The sequence below is a fragment of the Oncorhynchus clarkii genome, chromosome 25, assembly GCF_045791955.1.
Source record: "Oncorhynchus clarkii lewisi isolate Uvic-CL-2024 chromosome 25, UVic_Ocla_1.0, whole genome shotgun sequence".
In the NCBI taxonomy this organism is placed as follows: Eukaryota; Metazoa; Chordata; class Actinopteri; order Salmoniformes; family Salmonidae; genus Oncorhynchus; species Oncorhynchus clarkii.
Window position 1 is genome coordinate 1919320 of NC_092171.1, and position 24727 is coordinate 1944046.

At 42.7% G+C, this 24727-nt stretch overlaps 1 protein-coding gene across 2 annotated transcripts in view; it reads left to right on the forward strand.

Moving 5' to 3' along the window:
- LOC139383342 (G protein-coupled receptor 137Ba-like) overlaps nt 1-24727 on the forward strand; it is a 59714-nt gene that overhangs the window by 19337 nt on the left and 15650 nt on the right. For both annotated transcript variants that reach the window (XM_071127845.1, XM_071127846.1), the window contains exons 2-3: nt 12635-12684; nt 14440-14680. In XM_071127845.1, the coding sequence (XP_070983946.1) occupies nt 12635-12684; nt 14440-14680 (291 nt within the window). The remainder of the gene's footprint in view (nt 1-12634; nt 12685-14439; nt 14681-24727) is intronic.

A 24727-nucleotide genomic window follows, 5' to 3' on the forward strand; every position in this document is an offset into this window, starting at 1 on the left:
CAAGCTGTATCCAGTATCTCAGAATCGGTCGCCCTCCTGGGCTTTTTAATTATTTTGTATTGTGATTTTACCCCCTATTTTTCTCCCCAATTTTGTGATATCCAATTGCGATCTTGTCTCATCACTGCAACTCCCCAATGAGCTCGGGAGAGGCACAGGTCAAGTCATGCGTCCTCCGAAACATGACCGCCAAACCTCGCTTAACAACTGCCTGCTTAACCTGGAAGCCAGCTGCACCAATGTGTCGGAGGAAACACCGTTCAACTGACAACCGAAGTCAAGCCTGCAGGCACCCAGCCCACCACAAAAAGTTGCTAGACTGCAATGAGCCAAGTAAAGCCCCCTGGCCAAACCCTCCCCTAACCTGGACGATGCTGGGCCAATTGTAAGTCGCCCAATGGGACTACCAGTCACAGACAGTTGTAACACAGCTTGGGATCGAACCCTAGGCTTAGTGACGCCGCAACACTGCGATCCAGTGCCTTAGACCACTGCGCCACTCAGGAGGCCTGACCTCCTGGGCTTTTCACACACATGACAGTGTCTAGTGTTTACTGAGAATGGTGTGACAAACAAAAAAACATCCAGTCAGCGGCAGTCCTGTGGGCGAAAACAGCTCGTTGATTAGAGAGGTTGAAGGAGATTGGCAATAATTGTGTAAGCAGACAGGCGGTCTATTGGCGGTGGTCCCTTGATACCAAATGAGCAATGAACGTGTCTGACACCTTGTAGAATGCCCTGAAGAATTCAGGCTTTTCAGGAGGCAAATGGGGGTCCAGTCTGGTACTAGATAGGTGTACCTTTATAAACTGTCCTGTGAGTGTATGTCTATGTAAAAGATTCCTCTTTCCAGCTTTTCTTGGAAAAAGTAATCATCAGAAGCGACCATTGTAATTATTGAGCAATCTTGGGTAATCATTGTACAGTAACCGCTCCTGTCAACCTGTAGAAACTAGTACAGCCCCTGTTTTGAAAACCCTGCCTTCGGGGGTGGGAAGACAATTGGACAAGGAAGTAGGGTAGGCTGTAGTCTTCACAAAGCCATGGAAAATGAGTCAACCTAGATATCCTGCAATATCCTGGCAGATTGAATGGCTCAGTTGAACAAAGACAACCATATCTAATCTCTGCTAGCGTCATCATGCAGTCAGCGAAACACAAAGACCACAATTACAACAAAACACGACTCCATTAATTTATATTTCAGACAGCAGGCTCATTCAACCGTTGACATCATACAAATAAAAAATGGTATAGTGCATAATCATAAAGTCTGGAAAAAATACCCCAAATAGTGTATGGTGGGGAATTTTCCCTTTTAAGAATAACTTAAGAGAAAAAGATATGAGGAGACGTTTGTATGCTTGTGGTGAGTTCTCAAGTGCTTTGCTTGACACCTAACAGTGAAAATGTCTGTAATGGACATTGCTTAAGCTTCATTACATTCACTGCTGACATTCAGATCTAGTAAACAACAAACACACACACCCTCCTCCCCCTGCCTCTCTCTCTCTCTCTCAACTTTTGACTTCAACTGTATATTGTCTGTCTCGCTCTCTCTCTCACTCTCTCTCAATCACGCACACACACACAGTGTTGTGTGTTTCACTGACCTGCTTATGGGAGTCATGTGTTTACATTTTGTGTGCACAAACACACTCCTGTCTGTCACTCCCAAGATATATATATATATATATATACACACACACACACAGGCTGCAGCTTGTTTATTTTCTCTCTTCAAATGTAGGTAACAGGTTAATGCTTTTGGCCACGCTCTCTATTCTCTCGGTACTAGCACAAAAGCAGTGTGTGTGTGTGTGTGTGAGAGACTCTCTCCATGCTCATGGGTCAATGACCTGTCTGATTTTACATGGGAGAGTCAAGTTCAGAATTGAGATGTAAGAGAAATCTGTCCTGTTTCCATAGGGGTGTTTAGGCTACAGGATAGTGGGGGTAGGTTGAGTAGTCCGCTTTGAGTTCTCAGTGTGTCCTGTACAGGGGATAGATAGCTGGAGGCAGGGGCAGCATGGAACACATATACATGTACACACACAAATGCACAAACTGGTACACATCTTCAGATTGTTTTTCAATATATTATTACACTCGCACGCACACACACACGCTCACACACCCACCCTCCAGCCAAACAAGAGCTCAGTGTCACTGTTTATTGTGGTCTGTCTTCCTCCACATTAATACTTCATTTCCCAGGAGAGGGGCTGTGTGTTTCACTGCTGTCAGATTGGATCCAGTCAGAGTGATATCAACAGCTAGACCTAGATAACTGGGCTCTCTACTGAACTGTTGTTGTTCGGCTACTGCTTAGTTGCAGGCATAGAATTAGGAATTAGAATTCTTGAATAGGATCTCTATGGTTGCAGCATGACACACTCTCTCTCACACACACACACACACACACACACACACACACACACACAAAGACAGTATCTTCCACTATCTCTTTTTAGACTGTCAGTCCCCATAGTCTAGCGTCCAGGGAAGTTCATAAACATGTCAACCTTGATCCAGTGAGGTGGGCAGTCCACTGGTCCTCTAGCACTAGAACACATTCCTGAATCCTGACATCTCTCTAACGTCTCTCTCCCTGACCTCTGTTTAATATAGTTTTTTCTCTGTTTATCTGAGTTAGCCCAGTTGAGATAAAACATATTTTTCAAGAGTGAGCTTGTCATGGGATTGCTAGTCCTGACCGCAATGCCCACCCAGTCCTTTTATGCCCCCATTTAAGTTGTATTTCTCACTACCATTCTAGTAGCTTAGCGATGATCTATTTGCAGCATGTTTCAGTTCTGATTGTAAAAAAGCCGACCACCTATGCTAGAAATCAGGTTACTGCTGAATGTATTGACACCTCAATGAATGTAGTGTTAGACAGACAATGTCTACTGCAACAAACCAATACCCAGTTGTGTCGATGAGTAGTCCTAGCCTAGGAGTCTTAGAATGTAGTATCAGTCTGGCTCTTCCCTGAAATACAAACAAATTATTGCTCTGTTTTTGCAATTGTTTCACTCTCAAAATTGAATAATTAACCATTTTCAGTTAGGATTCCGAGCTAGCTGGCATCCAGGCTTATATAAACACGAGAAAAGCAATAATTATTAATCCTCCTGTCTCAGCTCTGTCGCCTGGCCTGCCTCCTCTACTTCAGCCCTCTCTCTGTCTGGCACAGTCCAGTCTTAGTCTGCAATCAGATTAGCAACTAGGCTTTCTGCATGGTTGGCTCTGGCTGGCTGGAGAGGCTGGGAAACCAAGAGATTTTCTGACATTCATTCCACTACACGGGTGTTAATCGTTCCCCCAACCCCCTCAACACATTGACTCTAACTGACATACACACACTAAGAGGAACGTTCAGATGCACGCATAGACACACATAAACTGGTACATATTCTCTGAACCGTTCAACATTGCAGAAACACACACACACACACACACACACACACACACTGCATGCTCATTAAACTCTGAACCTGGTCGTTTCCAAAGTATGTCTATCAGACCACATTTAGACTCAGTCGCATAAACATCTAACTATGCCCTCCAGTAAACAACTGTCAGCATCAGGTGATGTTTAGATTTCAGTGCCGGGTAAATCCATTTAAATTCAGTCACTTTTTGTCAGCACCCCTTTTGATTTGAACGAAACATTCCCTACATATTTGCCCATTGTAGAAGTTATTTTTGGACCTGAATGTAAAAACATTACAGTTGAACACGTTTGCATACCCCTGCATACCATGAGACATCCATGTCTTCATCACAGGAAAATATATAAACAGTTTAGTTTGATATCAAACTACTTTATAATTTCTTGAAAAAATGTTTAATACAAATTTTATTTTTTCCCACCTTGAACGACGATCTAAAAATGCATAAACATTATTCGCATTATGTTGTAGTTTAGACCCTATTTTACATAATGTGAGGGTTTTGAAACTATTTCATTTGAAAATGGTGATTTCTACTACAAAGATGGCCGCCAGTCCACCAGACTTAAATGGTCACGTCTACTATTATCTTTATGTACACTATATGATTTCAATAGGTTTCCTGTGGAGGGTTGACTATAGTTTCAAACAGCAGATATTCCCATTCATGTCAACACGCTCCGATGTCTGTACCTTAAACCATCTTTGTGGTACCATTTTGACATGCGCAGAATACAACAGGTGTAGTCCTTACAGTGAAATGCTTACTTACAAGCCCTTAACCAACAATGCTTTTAAGACATTTTAAGAAAAAATAAATGTTAAATAAAAAATATAAAAACAAAGTAACACATTTCAACAGCAGCAGTAAAATAACAATAGCGAGGCTATATACAGTGGGTACCGGTCAATGTGCGGGGGCACCGGTTAGTCGAGGCAATTGAGGTAATATGTAAGTAGAGTTAGTGTCTGCAGAGGGATCTGGGTAACCCTTTGATTAGCTGTTCAGGAGTCTTATGGCTTGGGGGTGAGAAGCCGTTAAGAAGCCTTTTGGACCTAGACTTGCCGTTCCGGTACTGCTTGCTGTGCGATAGCAGAGAGAACAGTCTTTGACTAGAGTGGCTGGAGTCTTTTACCATTTTTAGGGCCTTCCTCTGACACGGCCTGGTATAGAGTTCTGTAGTGCCTTGCGGTCGGAGGCCGAGCAGTTGCTATACCAGGCAGTGATGCAACCAGTCAGGATGCTCTCGATGGTGCAGCTGTAGAACCTTTTGAGGATCTGAGGACCCATGCCAAATCTTTTCATTCTCCGGAGGTGGAATAGGATTTGTCGTGCCCTCTTCACGACTGTGTATTTGGACCATGATACTTTGTTGGTGATGTGGACACCAAGGAACTTGAAGCTCTCAACCTGTTCCACTACAGCCCTGTCAATGAGAATGGGGGCGTGCTCGGTCCTCCTTTTCCTGTAGTCCACAATCATCTCCTTTGTCTTGATCACATTGAGGGAGAGGTTGTTGTCCTGGCACCACACGACCAGGTCTCTGACCTCCGTATAGGCTGTCTCATCGTTGTCGGTGATCAGGCCTACCAATGTTGTGTCATCAGCAAAGTTGATGATGGTGTTGGAGTCGTTCCTGGCCATGCAGTCATGAGTGAACAGGGAGTACAGGAGGGGACTGAGCACACACCCCTGAGGGGCCCCTGTGTTGAGGATCAGCGTGGCGGATGTGTTGTTACCGACCCTTGGCCGCCCCCAGGTGGTGTCAGGAAGTCCAGGATCCAGTTGCAGAGGGAGGTATTTAGTCCTAGGGTCCTTAGCTTAGTGAGGGCACTATGGTGTTGAACTCTGAGTTGTAGTCAATTAACAGCATTCTCACGTAGGTGTTCCTTTTGTCCAGGTGGGAAAGGGCAGTGTGGAACGCAATAGAGAGAGCATCATCTGTGGATCTGTTGGGGCGGTATGCAAATTGGATTGGGTCTAGGGTTTCTAGGATAATGGTGTTGATGTGCGCCCTGGCCAGCCTTTTAAAGCACTTCATGGCTACAGACGTGAGTGCTACGGGTTGGTAGTCATTTAGGCAGTTTACCTTAGTGTTCTTGGGTTCTTGACTCTACGTGCAGTCACTATGGGGATGATGTCATCGATGCACTTACTGATGAAGCCAGTGACTGATGTGGTGTACTCCTCAATGCCATCGGGAGAATCTCGGAACATATTCCAGTCTGTGCTAGCAAAACAGTCCTGTAGCTTAGCATCTGCTTCATCTGACCACTTTCTTAGTGACCGAGGCACTGGTGCACATGTTGCTCATTTAACATGCTGGTAAAACTGGTTTAAGTTTCCCTGCATTTAAGTCCCCGGCCACTAGGAGCGCCGCCTCTGGATGAGCGTTTTCCTGTTTGCTTCTGCCCGAAAACAGCTCATTGTGTGCGGTCTTAGTGCTATCATCAGTTTGTGGTGGTAAATAGACAGCTACGAAGAATATAGATGAAATCTCTCTTGGTAGTGTGGTCTACAGCTTATCATGAGATACTCTGCCTCAGGTGAGCAAAACCTTTAGACTTCCTTAGATTTTGTACACCAGCTGTTGTTTACAAATTTACATAGACCCCTACCCCTTGTCTTACCAGAGGCCGCTGTTCTATCCTGCCGAAAAAGCATTAAAATCCGCCAGCTGTATGTTATTCTTGTTGTCGTTCAGCAACGACTCGGTGAAATAACATATTACGGTTTTTAATGTCCGGTTGGTAGGATATACGTGTTCGTAGCTCGTCTACTTTATTATCCAATTTTTGTACGTTGGCTAATAGGACCGATGGTAAAGGCAGATTACCAGCTCGTCGTCGGATCCTTACAATATCTCCGTCTCTTTCTCCTGCAAATGACGGAGATGAGGGCCTTGTCGGGTGTCTGAAGTAAATCGTTCCCGTCTGACTCGTTAAAGAAAAAGTATTCCTCCGGTACGGGGTGAGTAATCGCTGTCCTGATATCTAGAAGCTCTTTTCGGTCATAAGACACGGTGGCAGTAACATTATGTACAAAATAAGTTAAAAATAATGTGAAAAAACACACAATGTTTTTGATTTAGATTCTCATTTCCTGCATGGTTCCAGCAACTATGGTGGATGAGTGCAAATCAGTGCAGTATAGTTTGGCTCGGCTTAGTAGTGTAAAAAGAGTATAGAGGTTCCTTTGGAGGAGTTCAGCTTCTCGGGTTGCTGGGCATTTCCATTACAAATCAGTACAGTAAATGGGGACACTGGACACCCCTATAAGTGTTTTATAATACACTGCTCAAAAAAATTAAGGGAACACTAAAATAACACATCCTAGATCTGAATGAATGAAATATTCTTATTAAATACTTTTTTCTTTACATAGTTGAATGTGCTGACAACAAAATCACACAAAAATTATCAATGGAAATTAAATTTATCAACCCATGGATCACACTCAAAATTAAATTGGAAAACCACACTACAGACTGATCTAACTTTGATGTAATGTGCTTAAAACAAGTCAAAATGAGGCTCAGTAGTGTGTGTGGCCTCGATGTGCCTGTATGACCTCCCTACCACGCCTGGGCATGCTCCTGATGAGGTGGCGGACGGTCTCCTGAGGGATCTCCTCCCAGACCTGGACTAAAGCATCCGCCAACTCCGCCAACTCCTGGACAGTCCGTGATGTCCCAGATATGCTCAATTGGATTCAGGTCTGGGGAACGGGCGGGCCAGTCCATAGCATCAATGCCTTCCTCTTGCAGGAACTGCTGACACACTCCAGCCACATGAGGTCTAGCATTGTCTTGCATTAGGAGGAACCCAGGGCCAACCGCACCAGCATATGGTCTCACAAGGGGTCTGAGGATCTCATCTCGGTACCTAATGGCAGTCAGGCTACTTCTGGCGAGCACATGGAGGGCTGTGCGGCCACCCAAAGAAATGCCACCCCACACCATGACTGACCCACCGCCAAACCGGTCATGCTGGAGGATGTTACAGGCAGCAGAACGTTCTCCACGGCGTATCCAGACTGTCACATCTGTCACATGTGCTCAGTGTGAACCTGCTTTCATCTGTGAAGAGCAGAGGGCGCCAGTGGCGAATTTGCCACTCTTGGTGTTCTCTGGCAAATGAAAAACGTCCTGGACGGTGTTGGGCTGTAAGCACAACCCCCACCTGTGGACGTTGGGCCCTCATGGAGTCTGTTTCTGACCGTTTGAGCAGACACATGCACATTTGTGGCCTGCTGGAGGTCATTTTGCAGGGCTCTGGCAGTGCTCCTCCTGCTCCTCCTTGCACAAAGGCAGAGGTAGCGGTCCTGCTGCTGGGTTGTTGCCCTCCTACGGCCTCCTCCACGTCTCCTGATGTACTGGCCTGTCTCCTGATAGCGCCTCCATGCTCTGGACACTACGCTGACAGACACAGCAAACCTTTTTGCCACAGCTCGCATTGATGTGCCATCCTGGATGAGCTGCACTACCTGAGCCACTTGTGTGGGTTGTAGACTCCGTCTCATGCTACTACTAGAGTGAAAGCACCGCCACCATTCAAAAGTGACCAAAACATCAGCCAGGAAGCATAGGAACTGAGAAGTGGTCTGTGGTCACCACCTGCAGAACCACTCCTTTATTGGGGGTGTCTTGCTAATTGCCTATAATTTCCACCTGTTGTTTATTCCATTTGCACAACAGCATGTGAAATTTATTGTCAATCATTGTTGCTTCCTAAGTGGACAGTTTGATTTCACAGAAGTGTGATTGACTTGGAGTTACATTGTGTTTTTTAAGTGTTCCCTTTATTTTTTTGAGCGGTGTATAAATGTGTGTCCAACCCACATTTTAAGAGTCAATTTGTAGATTCTAATTCAAATCTTTGTCCCTTGCATGGAGATTACTATCAAGAGAAACACAAACGAAAACACAATGACAAGAGCTGAGTGCTTGTGAAGCTGTCAACAAGTAGTGCGGGGAATAGCAATCAGATGCAAATGGAGTGTTGTTGAGGGAGAGCCTGCATGTGCCTTTTGTTTGTTTTACACTTCCAGTGTGGTGGATACAGAAGCTCACACAGAGCAGGTGGTGTGTGTATATATTTGTGTGGTGTGTTTGTGTGAATAGTGAAGCCCTGTGTGTGTGGCCTGCCATGATTATAGATGAGAGATGGCTGTTGATTCACTCAAGGGACCAGCACAAGGGACCAAGGCTTTCACTCAGCTGTCCACAGCCTCAATGACAAGGACGACCCACATGGCACATGTTATCTATCAATCAATCAAATGTATTTATAAAGCCCTTTTTACATCAGCCGAAGTGCTATACAGAAACCCAGCCTAAAAATCCAAACAGCAAGCAATGCAGATGTAGAAGCAAGTGTGGTAGAGCGAGTCGAAAACAGCAGGTCCGGGACAAGGTAGCACTTCCGGTGAACAGGTCAGGGTTCCATAGCCACAGGCAGAACAGTAGAAACTGGAGCAGCAGCACAACCAGGTGGACTGGGGACAGCAAGGAGTCATCGGGCCAGGTAGTCCGTAGGCATGGTCCTAGGGCTCAGGTCCTCTGAGAGAAGAGGGAAAGAGAGAGCGTTAGAGGGAGCATACTTAAATTCACATAGGACACCGGATAAGACAGGAGAAATACTCCAGATATGACAGACTGATCCTAGCCCCCGACACACAAACTGTTGCAGCATAAATACTGGAGGCTGAGACAGGAGGGGTCGGGAGACACTGTGGCCCCGTCCGACGATACCCCCGAACAGGTCCAACCAGGCAGGATATCACCCCACCCGCTTTGCCAATTCAAAGCCCCCACATCATTACTAACCATCTCAGACACGTATAGTTGTCGGAAGTTTACATACACCTTAGCCAAATACATTTAAACTCAGTTTTTCACAATTCCTGACATTTGACAAATTGCAAAAATCGCTGAAGTTGGAGACTTATCTCCCTCACCAACTTCAAACATCTGCTATCTGAGCAGCTAACCGATCGCTGCAGCTGTACATAGTCTATCGGTAAATAGCCCACCCAATTTTACCTACCTCATCCCCATACTGTTTATATTTATTTACTTTTCTGCTCTTTTGCACACCAATATCTCTACCTGTACATGACCATCTGATCATTTATCACTCCAGTGTTAATCTGCAAAATTGTAATTATTAGCCTACCTCATGCCTTTTGCACACAATGTATATAGACTCTCTTTTTTTCTACTGTGTTATTGACTTGTTAATTGTTTACTCCATGTGTAACTCTTGTGTTGTCTGTTCACACTGCTATGCTTTATCTTGGCCAGGTCGCAGTTGCAAATGAGAACTTGTTCTCAACTAGCCTACCTGGTTAAATAAAGGTTAGATAAAACATTTAATCCTAGTAAAAAATTCCCTGTCCTTAGGTCTGTTAGGATCACCACTTCATTTTAAGGAAATGTGAAATGTCAGAATAATAGTAGAGAGAGTGATTTATTTCAGCTTTAATTATTTCATTACATTCCCAGTGGGTCAGAAGTTTACATACACTCAATTAGTATTTGGTAGCATTGCCTTCAAATTGTTTAACTTGGGTCAAATGTTTCAGGTAGTCTTCCACAAGCTTCTCATAATAATTGAATTTTGGCCTATTCCTCCTGACTGAGCTGGTGTAACTGAGTCAGGTTTGTAAGGCCTCCATGCTCGCACACGCTTTTTCAGTTCTGCCCACTCATTTTCTATAGGATTGAGGTCAGGGCTTTGTGATGGCCACTCCAATACGTTGACTTTGTTGTCCTTAAGCCATTTTGCCACAACTTTGGAAGTATGCTTGGGGTCATTGTCCATTTGGAAGACCCATTTGCAACCAAGCTTTAACTTCCTGACTGATGTCTTGAGATGTTGCTTCAATATATCCACATAATTTTCCTACCTCATGATGCCATCTATTTTGTGAAGTGCACTAGTCTCTCTTGCAGCAAATCACCCCCACAACATGATGCTGCCACCCCTGTGCTTCACGGTTGGGATGGTAATCAAATGGCTACCCGGACTATTTGCATTGTGTGCCTCCCCTCTCTGTTCATCATATATGCATAGTCACTTTAACCATATCTACATGTACATACTACCTCAATCAGCCTGACTAACCGGTGTCTGTATGTAGCCTCGCTACTGTATATAGCCTGTCTTTTTACTGTTGTTTTATTTTTTTACCTACCTATTGTTCACCTTATACCTTTTTTGCACTATTGGTTAGAGCCTGTAAGTAAGCATTTCACCTGTTGTATTCGGCGCACATGACAAATAAACTTTTATTTGATTTGGTCATTATGGCCAAACAGTTGTATTTTTGTTTCATCAGACCAGACCAAAAAGTGCCATCTTTTGATTTTCCCATGATGTCAAGCAAAGTGGCACTGAGTTTGAAGGTAGGCCTTGAAATACATCCACAGGTAGACCTCCAATTGACTCAAATGAAGTCAATTAGTCTATCAGAAGCTTCTAAAGCCATGGTTTCATTTTCTGGAATTTTCCAAGCTGTTTAAAGGCACAGTCAATTTAGTGTATGTAAACTTCTGACCCACTGGAATTGTGATGCAGTGAATTATTAGTGAAATAATCTGTCTGTAAACAATTGTTGGAAAAATTACTTGTCATGCAAGTCTCTCTCTCTCTCTCTCTCTGCGTCTCTCTCTCTCTGCGTCTCTCTCTCTCTGCGTCTCTCTCTCTGCGTCTCTCTCTTTGCGTGTCTCTCTCTCTTTGCGTGTCTCTCTCTCTTTGCGTGTCTCTCTCTCTCTGCGTGTCTCTCTCTCTGCGTGTCTCTCTCTCTGCGTGTCTCTCTCTCTGCGTGTCTCTCTCTCTGCGTCTCTCTCTGCGTCTCTCTCTGCGTCTCTCTCTGCGTCTCTCTCTGCGTCTCTCTCGCTCTCTGCGTCTCTCTCTCTCTCTCTCTCTCTCTGCGTCTCTCTCTGTGTCTCTCTCTGTCTCTATTAGTGTTACTGATGACAACTTATCCTCATGGTGTGGAAACTGCTGTGTATAATGATGTGTGTAGGCCCTATGATGGCTCTGTCTGTGCTCCCACTCCTTTTGCTCAGGGACTGCTTCATCAATAAGGATTAGAAAGAAGGGAAGGGACACAGCGGTTCAGGGGTGGGGGAAAGAGGAGAGTCTGTATCCCCCGCTGATCCCCCACTCTTCATCTGGCTTCCAGCCAGCCCCAAAGATTTAGCCCAGATTTGAGGTCTATCTGGGCACAACCTTGCTTATAGATGCTGACTGGTCATTTTTCATCAAGCCTCTGTGGCAGACCGCCAAGGCATTGTCAGCAGAGACCTTAACCCCATCGGTGCCAGCGTCCCCCGACATCCAGACAGTTGGTCCGCCGATGTTGCCGAACAGTTGGTCTCCTTTTCACACTATTGTGCCATCCCAAACTGAATTGGTTCGGATATTTTCTTTTCACATTGTCAGCAACCAGCAACCACGATGAATGCGTAATCAGGCCGGCTCAGTACAGCTTGGTTGGACTTAGCTCTGTTCGACTCAGTAGTGTGAAAAGTCCTTTGAAGACCTGATACAGATTGCATGTATACACCGCTTAATATTTTACCCCCTTTCGTACACAACCAAAGTGTGCACCCCACTTAGGGGACAACGACTGCCCCTTCTCATTGAAGCCACGAAGTTCAAGGCCGACCGCAATACTGCAGGGATTGTTTGCAGAAAACAGGATCCCTAAAATTTGGAAGACAGTCATGGTACCAATAATTACTTATATTACACCAGATGTATGTCCTTGAACATATTTAAAAATTGCACACAGAAAAAGTTATTGGGGTAATTTAGTTGCTAATGGCAGCCTGCAGTACCCATTTGGCCTTCACCTTGAGATACTCAATGAAAGGGGGCAGCACTGAGCTAGCGCAAACTGAGCATGTTATGTCTACATAAATCTCCCAGGCCATCTTAAGAAACTTCCTGGCTTTCAAATGCACTATTGAGTTTTCACATAGGAACAAATGGTGTCACGTGATCGATGGCTTTGTCCATTCATATATACAGAGTCATAGAGCCCACCAGCCCGGAATCCATCTTTGTGATTCACATTGGTGGCCATTTTGAGTCAGACTGCTTCCACCACATATCGGCCAGTCAATAACAATGTGTCCCTCCCCCCTCCCATTCTGTCTCCCCAGATAATGTTTAAAGCCAATGCAAAATATTCTCCGGAGCTTAACAAATACAGGTAAGTATCTGGGTTAGTCTAACTGTGTTTTTGATGGGTGGGGTGGGTCGAGGGACAAAGAAGGGGAGAGGATGTAGGGCAGGAGGGCATCAAATCTCCAATAACCCAAATCAAAGCTGGTGTAATAGAAGGGATGTTTTTTGGTGAAAAATAAATTAGAGTTGAAATGCAATGGTTGTTTGAAGCGACACACAACAGTTAAGTCTTATGTGGGACCTTGTCAAACCCCCTCGAAACCTCCCAAAATCTGTTACTAAAATTGAAAAAAGGTAGATGCATTACAGTTGCTACCGTTTCTGCCAATTGCAAATCACTCTATGGGACTAACATAACATTCTAATACATTCTTACTAGAATGGGATCTTTCTAACCTTTGGTGCCAACATGGCTCTCGTTCAGATACTCCAAGCCCTAGATACAAAACCAAGTTGGCCAAGCTCTGTGTGTACAGTATCTATGACTCTGGCTTCTACTGTATGACTGAAGGGTATTATTGTAGATACATTGTAACAGAGTGCCCGATAACCTTGATGAAATCGAATTATGCCCCCTGAGCTTCGTCTAAGCTGTCTCCACCCTTGGCTTTTTGATGTGGACGGGGAAGGTGGGGTCCAAATTTCTGGACTAATAAGCACTTTGATCAGCTGATTTAATGTCTGATGCGGAGTGAAAAGCTGTGAGCTCAAATCCCCAAATCCACCACACAAACTCCCCCCCCTTTCCATCCTGGTACTCTGCAATCCCCCGCCTCACTCACTCACTCACTCGACGGCACACACACCCACACTAATACACACACTAATACACAAATACACTCACACATCCTGCAAGGGGGGAGGGTCTAAAGGAAGAGTGGAGAAGAGTTAGGGGATAAAGAGAGAGGGGGAACTGTGAAGATTGAGTGAGCCAGTGCAGTAGGATGGGTTTGGGGTGTTTCAAGCTTATGGTCAATTTATTGTTGTGTAGAATTATTGTAATGTTGTGTGTTAAGGGCTCTAAATAAAAAACATTAATTGATAGCGCTGGTGCTCCCAAAATCGATTGAAATACAGCCTGTATTAATTGTAGCTACTTCTAAAGCACATGCTGTGCCCTAGAAACTCATATGTGTAACCCTGTCAATACATTAGCTTATTATAAAAAGCTAAAATGTTGGTACAAATAAATACCTGTCATTGAAATTAAAAAGTAATTTGTGGAATATTAGGTTTCTACATTATCTAAAAGCACTATTTTTATATTGAGGTGTGTTGCATTGAAAAATGTACACTGTCTATAAGAGCGCCATGTTTGATGACGACATGCAAGACTGAAGAAGGCAGTTAACCCACCGTTCCTAGGCCATTGTTGAAAATAAGAATTTGTTCTTAAATGACTTACCTCGTTAAATAAAGGTAAAATAATTAAGTAAATAATAAAGTAAAAAATACATCTCTCCTGAAGTTATCCCTTCCTTGATTTCTGTCCCTCCAAGTGTTTGGATGTACTGATGTTGTTAGCAAGCTAGCTAATCTGGAAAACAAACATGACTAAACAAGTTGTAAAACAAATGCGCCTTGCATGTAGTTTTATGACCCACGACAGGATGAAAAAAAAAAAAGAAGATTTCCCCGGTAATATGGGTCAGATATTTTGAACTCTTTGGTGTGACACTAACGAATCTACGATCAGGAAACAATGCTACAGGGAAGTCTTACCAGTACAACAATTAAATATTTTGTCGTACCACCTATAATTGTGTGTTTTTTTGCACAGGGTGCCCATTCGCCTGGCGTTCACCTTTTCCAGCCTTTTCTTCCTTGTGGTGAACCTAACATGCGCCATGCTGGTGCAGGGTGGCATTGGGGGCGATGTGGGCGAGGCAGAGGTGAGGCAGGTGGTGCTGGCCCGGGTGCTGGTCAATGACAGTCTCTTCGTACTCTGCGCCGTCTCGCTGGCCGTGTGCATTTTCAAGATCGCCAAGATGTCCTCTGCCAACGTCTACCTCGAGTCCAAGGTACTGGACCGTCCTCAATCAGTCATTTAGTCCCATCAACAAATTAACTAATACATAATTTAATCATTCAACCAATCAGCCACTTAACCAATCAACCAACTAACAAATCAGTCACTTAACCAATCAATTAATTATTAAACGTTTAATCTTTATCAAATTGGGTTTGCAAGCAGGGGTTAAATACTAGCAACTGTAAAAGTTGTTGATTTTGTAGCTAGGTAGATAGACAATAAGTATCTGATTGGTATTGAACCGTGTCCTGTTTGTTCATGCCGTTACCCCATACATGCATACAGTGCTTTCAGAAAGTATTAATACCCCTGGATTTATTCCGCATTGTATTGTGTTACAGCCTCAATTCAAAATTGATTAGATTTCTTTCTTACCCATCTACACACAATATCCCATAATGACAAAGTGAAAATATGAAATGTTTCCTAATTTATTGAAAATGACATACAGTAATAACACATTTACATAGTGTCTTCAGAAAGTATTTAAACCCCTTGACTTATTCCACATTTTGTTGTGTTACAGCCTGAATTCAAAATGGATTAAACATATATTTTTGTCACCCTTCTTCACACAATACCCCATTATGACGAAGTGAAAACATGTTTTTAGACATCTTTGCACATTTTTGGAAAATTAAATGCATAAATATCACATTTACAAAGGTATTTCTAAGTTAGTACTTTGCAGAAGCACCTTTGGTGGTGATTACAGTCTTTAAGAGCTTTGCACACCTAGAGTGTACAATATTTGGCCAATATTGTTTTAAAAATGATTCAAGCCCTGTCAAGTTGCTTCTTGATCATTGCTAGTCAGCCAATTTCAAGACTTGCCATAGATTTTCAAGCTGATTTCATTCAAAACTGTAACTAGGCCACTCAGGAACATTCAATGTCATCTTAGTAAGCAACTCCAGTGTATATTTGGCCTTGTGTTTTAGGTTATTGTCCTGTTGAAATGTGAATTTGTCTCCAGTGTATGTTGGAAAGCAGACTGAATCAGGTTTTCCTCTATGATTTTGCCTGTGCGTATTCCATTTATTTAAGAAAAATTGTTTAAATCCCTAGTCTTAGCCGATGACAAGCAAACCCATAACATGATGCAGCCACCACCATACTTGAAGAGTGGTACTCAGTGATGTGTTTGCCAATTTATTCTCTCTGGCAACTGAGTTAATAAGGATGCCTGTATCTTTGTAGTGGCTGGGTGCAGCCAAAGCCTAATTAATAACTTTGCCATGCCCAAAGGAATATTCAGGATCTGTGTTTTACACATCTACCAGTCGTGTCCTTCTTTGCGAGGCTTTGAATAACCTCCCTGGTATTTGTGCTTGAATCTGTGCTTGAAATTCACTACTCGATTGCGGGACCTTACATATAATTGTGTGTGGGGTACAGAGATGGGGTAGTTTAAAAAAATCATGTTAACCACTATTATTGAACACGGAATGAGTCATGCAACTTATGTGACTTGTTAAGCAAATATTTACTTCTGAACTTATTTAGGCTTGCCATAACAAAGGGGTTGAATACTTATTGACTTAAGACATTTCAGCTTAAATGTTTCTATTAATTTGTAAAAATGTTGAAAAACATAATTACACTTTGATGTTATGGGGTGTGTAGGCCAGTGACACAATCTATTTTTATTTTTTTTTAATTCAAGCTGTAACACAACAAAATATGGGAAAAAGTCCAGGGGTGTGAATACTTTCTGAAGGCAGCGGGGTCTGAAATTATTGACACCATTGATAAAGATGAGCAAAAATGACTGTAAAATAAATAATTCAAATAATGAGCTATATTATATGCAAAACAAATGGTGTTATACTAATACAATTGCTCAGAGAAATATATTTTGTTTCAGAAGTAATATAAAACAAACATTTAAAAAAGATAGTGGTCAACATTTTTGAAACCCTGAGCTTTTTTCGAAAATGTTTTATGAGTTGGAGAACACATTGGTAGGGATCTTAGACCATTCCTCCATACCTAATCCTTTCAGATCCTCAAAATCATTTGTCTGTGCTTATAGATTGCCCTATTCAAATCAAACCTCAGGAATGATACTTTTTAGTTTGAAATTATTCTGTGTGATTTAGTTTGATTAAAGAATGAATTGATGCTCTAACATTTTGTTGCATAAACACAATTTTCCATTCTAAATGAAAAACTGCTGCTGATGGAGCTCAAGCTGCGCCTCTGAGCTGGATCTGTCTGAGCGTGTGTGGGTGGGTAACTCACCACTATCAGATTAGAGGGGGGATAATGTAGCCTATGTTTTTTGGTTTCCTGACTTTGATTCTGTGTTTTAGCTAGTAATGTATCAATACTTGCCGTTTACAAATTAGCTATGACGTAGCCTATGTGTGTATATCACAACTTTGGATTTCACCGCCATCTCAAAATCAAATGGTGTTGAAGTTTTTACGTAATGATCTTTTCCTCTCACTTTGGCCATGCAGTGTTTGATTTGATTTGGATCTCTTTTAGTTCCCATTTGGACTAATCTTCCAAGAGTCCTAGTCCTAGCAGTGTGCCTCGCAAAAGTGATTGCTGTCTTCATTATAAAATTATCAACTTTACCCTGTATATCTAAAAATGACCATATATACAGTGCATTCAGAAAGTATTCAGACCCCTTCACTTTTTCTACATTTGTTACGTTACAGCCTTATTCTAAAATGTATTTAGTAAAAAGCACATGACAGCCTGCTTGGAGTTTGCCAAAAGGCACCTAAAGAACTCTGACTATGAGAAACAAGATTCTTTGGTCTGATAAAACCTAGATGGAACTTTTTGGCCTGAATGCCAAGCGTCACATCTGGAGGAAACCTGGCACTGTCCCTATGGTGAAGCAGGGTGTTGGCAGGATCATGCTGTGGGGATTTTTTTTCAGTGGCAGGGACTGAGAGACTAGTCCCTGTTAGGTGACCTAAACTGGGATATGCGTAACACCCCTGCCATCCTACAATCTAAGCTAGATGCCCTCAATCTCACACAAACTATCAAGGAACCAGGTACAACCCTAAATCCGTGAACGCGAGCACCCTCATAGAAATCATCCTGACCAACATGCCCTCTAAATACACCTCTGCTGTCTTCAACCAGGATCTCAGTGGTCACTGCCTCATTGCCTGCGTCCGTAATGGATCCGCGGTCAAACGACCACCCCTCATCACTGTCAAACGTTCCCTAAAACACTTAGGCGAGCAGGCCTTTCTAATCGACCTGACCCGGCTAGGAAGGATATTGACCTCATTCCGTCAGTAGAGGATGCCTGGTTATTCTTTAAAAGTGGTTTCCTCACAGTCTTAAATAAGCATGCCCCATTCAAAAAATGTTGCACTAAGAATAGATATAGCCCTTGGTTCACTCCAGACTTGACTGCCCTTGACCAGCACAAAAACATCCTGTGGCGTACTACATTAGCATCGAATTTCCCCCGCGATATGCAACTTTTCAGTGAAGTTAGGAAACCAATATACAGGCAGTTAGGAAAGCAAAGTCTAGCTTTTTCAAACAGAAATTTGCATCCTGCATGGCCAGCCGTAGAAAAATGCTTATTGAAATTCTCGATTATCGCACCCGCCCACCCGTCTAGCATCACTACTCTGGACGGTTCTGACTTAGGTGTTTGTAGTTGTCCACATATTCTATGTGTCTGGTAAAAGAGACTGAAAACTTCCCTTCCAGACTCACATTAAGCATCTCCAATCCTAAATTAAATCTAGAATCGGCTTCCTATTTCACAACAAAGCCTCCTTCACTCATGCTGCCAAACATACCCTCGTAAAACTGACTATCCTTCCGATCCTTGACTTTGGCGATGTCATTTACAAAATATCCTCCAACACTCTACTCAGACTGCATCCAATTTGCTATCACAGTGCCATCCGTTTTGTCACCAAAGCCCCATATACTACCCACCACTGAGACCTGTATTTTCTCGTTGGCTGGTCCTCGCTACATATTCGTCGCCAAACCCACTGGCTCCAGGTCATCTATAAGTCTTTGCTAGGTAAAGCTCCGCCTTATCTCAGTTCACTGGTCACCATAGCAACACCCACCAGTAGCACGCGCTCCAACAGGTATATTTCACTGGTCATCCCCAAAGCCAACACCCCCTTGGGCTGCCTTTCCTTCCAGTTGTCTGCTGCCAATGACTGGAACGAATTGCAAAAATCACTGAAGTTGGAGACTCATATCTCCCTCACTAACTTTAAGCGTCACCTGTCAGAGCAGCTTACTGATTGCTGCAGCTGTACACAGCCATCTGTAAATAGCCCATCCAACCAACTACCTACCTCATTCCCATTTTTGTTTTTCCTATTCTTTTGCACACCAGTATTTCTGCTTGCACATCCTCATCTGCACATATCACTCTAGTGTAAATTGCTAAATTATAATAACTTCACCACTATTGGCCTATTTATTGCCTTACCTCCTTATTTCATTTGCACACACTTTATACAGATTTTTCTATTGTGTTATTGACTGTACGTTTGTTTATCCCATGTGTAACTGTGTTGTTTTTGTCGAACTGCTTTGCTTTATCTTGGCCAGTTCGCAGTTGTAAATGATAATTTGTTCTCAACTGGCCTACCTGGTTAAATAAAGGTGAATTAAAAAAATAAATAGCTAATCTAAGTTTATAATTTTAAAAGGCCAATTGATCATTAGAAAAACCCTTTTACAATCATGTTAGCACAGCTGAAAACTGTTGTTCCGATTAAAGATAAAACTGGCCTTCTTTAGACTAGTTGAGTATCTGGAGCATCAGCATTTGTGGGTTTGATTACAGGCTCAACATGGCCAGAAACAAACACCTTTCTTCTGAAACTCGTCAGTCTATTCTTGTTCTGAGAAATTAAGGGTATTTCATGTGAGAAATTGCCAAGAAACTGAAGATCTTGTACAACGCTGTGTACTACTCCCTTCACAGAACAGCGCAAACGGGCTCTAACCAGAATAGAAAGTGGAGTGGAAGGCCCCGGTGCACAACTGAGCAAGGGGGCAAGTACATTAGTGTCTAGTTTGAGAAACAGTCGCCTCACAAGTCCTCAACTGGCAGCGAAATAAACTCTATTTTCAGCAAACTTAATATGTGTAAATATTTGTATGAACACAACAAGAGACGAGAGAGAGACAACAAGAGTCATAAACTGAACAAGTTCCGCAGACATGTGACTAACAGAAATTTAATATTTTGTCCCTGAACAAAAGGGGGGGGGGGTCCAAATAAAAAATAACAGTCAGTATCTGGTGTGGCCACTCACTGCATTAAGTACTGCTGTTCATCTCCTCCTCATGGACTGCACCAGATTTGACAGTTCTTGCTGTGAGATGTTACCCCACTCTTCCACCAAGGCACCTGCAAGTTCCCAGACATTTCTGGGGGAAATGGCTCTAGCCCTCACCCTCCGATCCAACAGGTCCCAGACGTGCTCAATGGGATTGAGATCCGACCTCTTCGCTGGCCATGGCAGAACACTGACATTCTTGTCTTGCAGGAAATCACACACTTGCAGGAAGTCACACACAGAACAAGCAGTATGGCTGGTGGCATTGTCATGCTGCAGTGTCATGTCAGGATGAGCCTGCAGGAAAGGTACCACACTCCTTGTAACGCACAGCGTTGACATTGCCTGCAATGACAACAAGCTCAGTCCGATGATGCTGTGACACACTGCCCCAGACCATGACGGACCCTCCACCACCTTGACTCGTCAGTGAAGAGCACTTTTTGCCAGTCCTGTCTGGTCCAGCGACGGTGAATTTGTGCCCATAGGCGACGTTGTTGCCGGTGATGTCTGGTGAGGACCTGCCTTTACAACAGGCCTACAAGCTCTCAGTCCAGCCTCTCTCAGCTTATTGCGGACAGTCTGAGCACTGATGGAGGGATTGTGCGTTCCTAATGTAGCTCGGGCAGTTGTTGTTGCCATCCTGTAGCTGTCCCGCAGGTGTGCTGTTCAGATGTACCGATCCTGTGCAGGTGTTGTCACATGTCTGCCCCTGTGAGGACGATCAGCTGTCCGTCCTGTCTCCCTGTAGCGCTGTCTTAGGCGTCTCACAGTACGGACTGGCCACATCTGCAGTCCTCATGCCTCCTTGCAAGCATTCCTCAGACACGTTCACGCAGATGAGCAGGGACCCCGTGTATCTTTCTTTTGGTATTTGTCAGAGTCAGTAGAAAGGTCTCTTTAGTGTCCTAAGTTTTCATAACTGTGACCATAATTGCTTAGCATCTTTAAGCTGTTAGTGTATTAACCTGTTGCGTCGACCAAACCCGGATCCGGGATTCTATTTACAGACCTAAGCTCATTACCATAACGCAACGTTAACTATTCATGAAAATCGCAAATGAAATGAAATAAATATGCCATCTCTCAAGCTTAGCCTTTTGTAAACAACACTGTCATCTCAGATTTTCAAAATATGCTTCTCAACCATAGGAAAACAATCATTTGTGTAAAAGTGGCTAGCTAGCGTAGCATTTAGCGTTAGCATTAGCGTTAGCATCCAGCACGCAAGATTTCAACAAAAACATAAAAGCCTTCAAATAAAATCATTTACCTTTGAAGAACTTCGGATGTTTTCAATGAGGAGACTCTCAGTTAGATAGCAGATGCTCAGTTTTTCCAAAAAAGATTCTTTGTGTATTAGAAATAGCTCCGTTTTGTACATCACATTTGGCTACCAAAAAAAAAACGAAAATTCAGTCCTCAAAACGCAAACTTTTTTCCAAATTAACTCCATAATATCGACTGAAAACATGGCAAACGTTGTTTAGAATCAATCCTCAAGGTGTTTTTCACATACCTCTTCAATGATATATCGTTCGTGGAAGCATGGTTTCTCCCCTCAATCAAATAGAAAAGTACAAGCAGCTGGCGTTTGCGCACCGAATTCCACGCAGGACACCAGGCGGACACTTGGAAAATGTAGTCTCTTATGGTCAATCTTCCAATGATATGCCTACAAATACGTCACAATGCTGTAAACACCTTGGGGAATCGACAGAAAGTGTAGGCTCATTCCTTGCGCAATCACAGCCATATAAGGAGACAATGGAAAACAGAGCTTCAGAGATTCTGCTCATTTCCTGCTTGACGCATCATCTTGGTTTCGCCTGTAGAATGAGTTCTGGGGCACTTACAGACAATATCTTTGCAGATTCTGAAACTTCAGAGTGTTTTCTTTCAAAAACTGTCAAGAATATGCATAGTCGAGCATCTTTTCGTGACAAAATATCGCGCTTAAAACAGGAACGTTTTTTATCCAAAAATGAAATAGCGCCCCTAGAGATCCAACAGTTTAACTACCGTTCCACATGTGCTTGTTCATTAATTGTGTATGGTTCATTGAACAAGCATGGGAAACAGTGTTTAAACCTTTTACAATGAAGATCTGTAAAGTTATTTGGATTTTTACAAATTATTTTTGAAAGACAGGGTCCTGAATAAGGGATGTTTCTTTTTTTGCTGAGTTTAGTACCCGCAAAACACTAGTCTCAACGTCGACAGTGAAGAGGCGACTCCGGGATGCTGGCCTTCTAGTCAGAGTTGTAAAGAAAAGGCCATATTTCAGACTGGCCAATAAAAATAATAGATTAAGATGGGCGAAAGAACACAGACACTGGACAGAAGAAGATTGGAAAAAAGTGTTATGGACAGACGAATCTAAGTTTGAGGTGTTTGGATCACAAAGAACAACATTCGTGAGGCAGAAAAAATGAAAAGATGGTGGAGGCAATGTGATGTGATGGTGCTTTGGTGGTGGTAAAGTGGGAGATTTGTACAGGTTAAAAGTGATCTTGAAGAAGGATGGCTGTCACTCCATTTTGCAACGCCATGCCATAACCTGTGGGCAGTGCTTAATTGGAGCCAATTTCCTCCTACAACAGGACAATGACCCAAAGCACAGCTCCAAACTATGCAATAAGTATTTAGGGAAGAAGTAGTCAGCTGGTATTCTGTCTATAATGGCGTGGCCAGCACAGTCACCGGATCTCAACCCTGTTGAGCTGTTGTGGGAGCAGCTTGACCGTATGGTATGTAAGAAGTGCCCATCAAGCCAATCCAACTTGTGGTAGGTGCTTCAGGAAGAATGGGGTGAAATTTCTTCAGATTTCCTAGACTCTATTGCCAAAGGTCTGCGAGGCTGTAATTGCTGCAAATGGAGGATTCTTTAACGAAAGCAAGTTTGAAGGACATTATTATTTAAATTAAAAATCATTATTTATAACCTTGTCAACATCTTGACACTTTCCTATTCATTTTTCAACTAATTTCATTTATGTTTTCATGGAAAACAAGGATATTTCTAAGTGACCTCAAACTTTTGAACGGTAGTGTATATACATTTTTTACACAAAGATTAAACATGAAGCTTTACATTTTTCCATTCACTATAACAATGCCTGAATTACCGCGATCAACCTTGAACCCTATCCATGCTTCAAGTAAAGGGGACAGTCATTCTCCCCAGAAACTATTCACACCCCTTGACTATTTCCACATTTTATTTGTGTTACAACCTGCTTTTAAAAGGGATTAGATTGAGATTGTGTCACTGGTCTACACACAATACCCCGTAATGTCAAAGAGCTATTGTGTTTTTAGAAATGTATTAAAAATGAAAAGCTGAAATGTCTTGAGTCGATAAGTATTCAACCCCTTTGTTATGGCAAGCCTAAATAAATTCAGGAGTAAACATTTGCTTAACAGGTCACATAATAAGTTGCATGGACTCACACTGTGTGCAATAATAGTGTTTAACATGATTTTTGAATGACTACCTCATCTCTGTACCCCACACATACAATTATCTGTAAGGTCTCTCAGTCAAGCAGTCCATTTCAAACACAGATTCAATCCCAAAGCCCATGGAAGTTTTCCGATGCCTCACAAAGGGCACCTATTGGTAGAAGGGTAATTAAAAGCAGACATTGAATATCCCTTTGATCATGGTAAAGTTATTAATTACACTTTGGATAGTTTATCAATACACTGAGTCACTACAAAGATACAGGCGTTCTTCCTAACTCAGTTGCCGGAGAGGAAGGAAACCACCAGATTTCACCATGTGGCGAATGGTGACTTTAAAACAGTTACGGAGTTCAATGCAAGCGCTGTGTCAGATTTAAAAAATACTTTACGGCGAAAGCACACCTTGCGATTATGTTTGGTCAGCGCCAAGTCACAGAAAAACATACAGCCATTTTCCAAAGAAGGGGAGGTGTCACAAAAGTCAGAAATAGCATTATAAATATTCACTTACCTTTGATGATCTTCATCAGAATGCACTCCCAGGAATCCCAGTTCCACAATAAATGTTTGTTTTGTTCGATAAAGTCCATCATTTATGTCCAAATATCTCCTTTTTGTTCACGTGTTTAGTTCACAAATCCAAACTCACGAGGTGCGGGCAAGTCCAGGTAAAAGTTCAGACAAATTCCAAAAAATTATATTACAGTTCGTAGAAACATGTCAAACGATGTGTAGAATCAATCTTTATGATGTTGTTATCATAAATCTTCAATAATGTTTTGACCGGACAATTCCTTTGTCTTTAGAAAGGAAAATGAATATGAATGCAGCTCACGGGCTCGCGCGAGACTAAGCTCATGGCATTCTGCCAGACACCTGACTCAAACATCTGTAATTCTCTCCCCCTTCACAGTAGAATCATGAGACAGGTTCTAAAGACTGTTGACATCTAGTGGAAGCCTTAGGAAGCGTAATATGACCCCATAGACACTGTATATTCGATAGGCAATGACTTGAAAAACTACAAACCTCAGATTTCCCACTTCCTGGTTGGATTTTTTCTCAGGTCTTTGTCTGCCATATGAGTTCTGTTATACTCACAGACATCATTCAAACAGTTTTAGAAACTTCAGAGTGTTTTCTATCCAAATATACTAATGATATGCATATTATTTTGGGCCTGAGTAACAGGCAGTTCACTCTGGGCACCTTATTATCCAGGCTACTCAATACTGCCCCCCAGTCCGAAAGGAGTTAATGGCTGT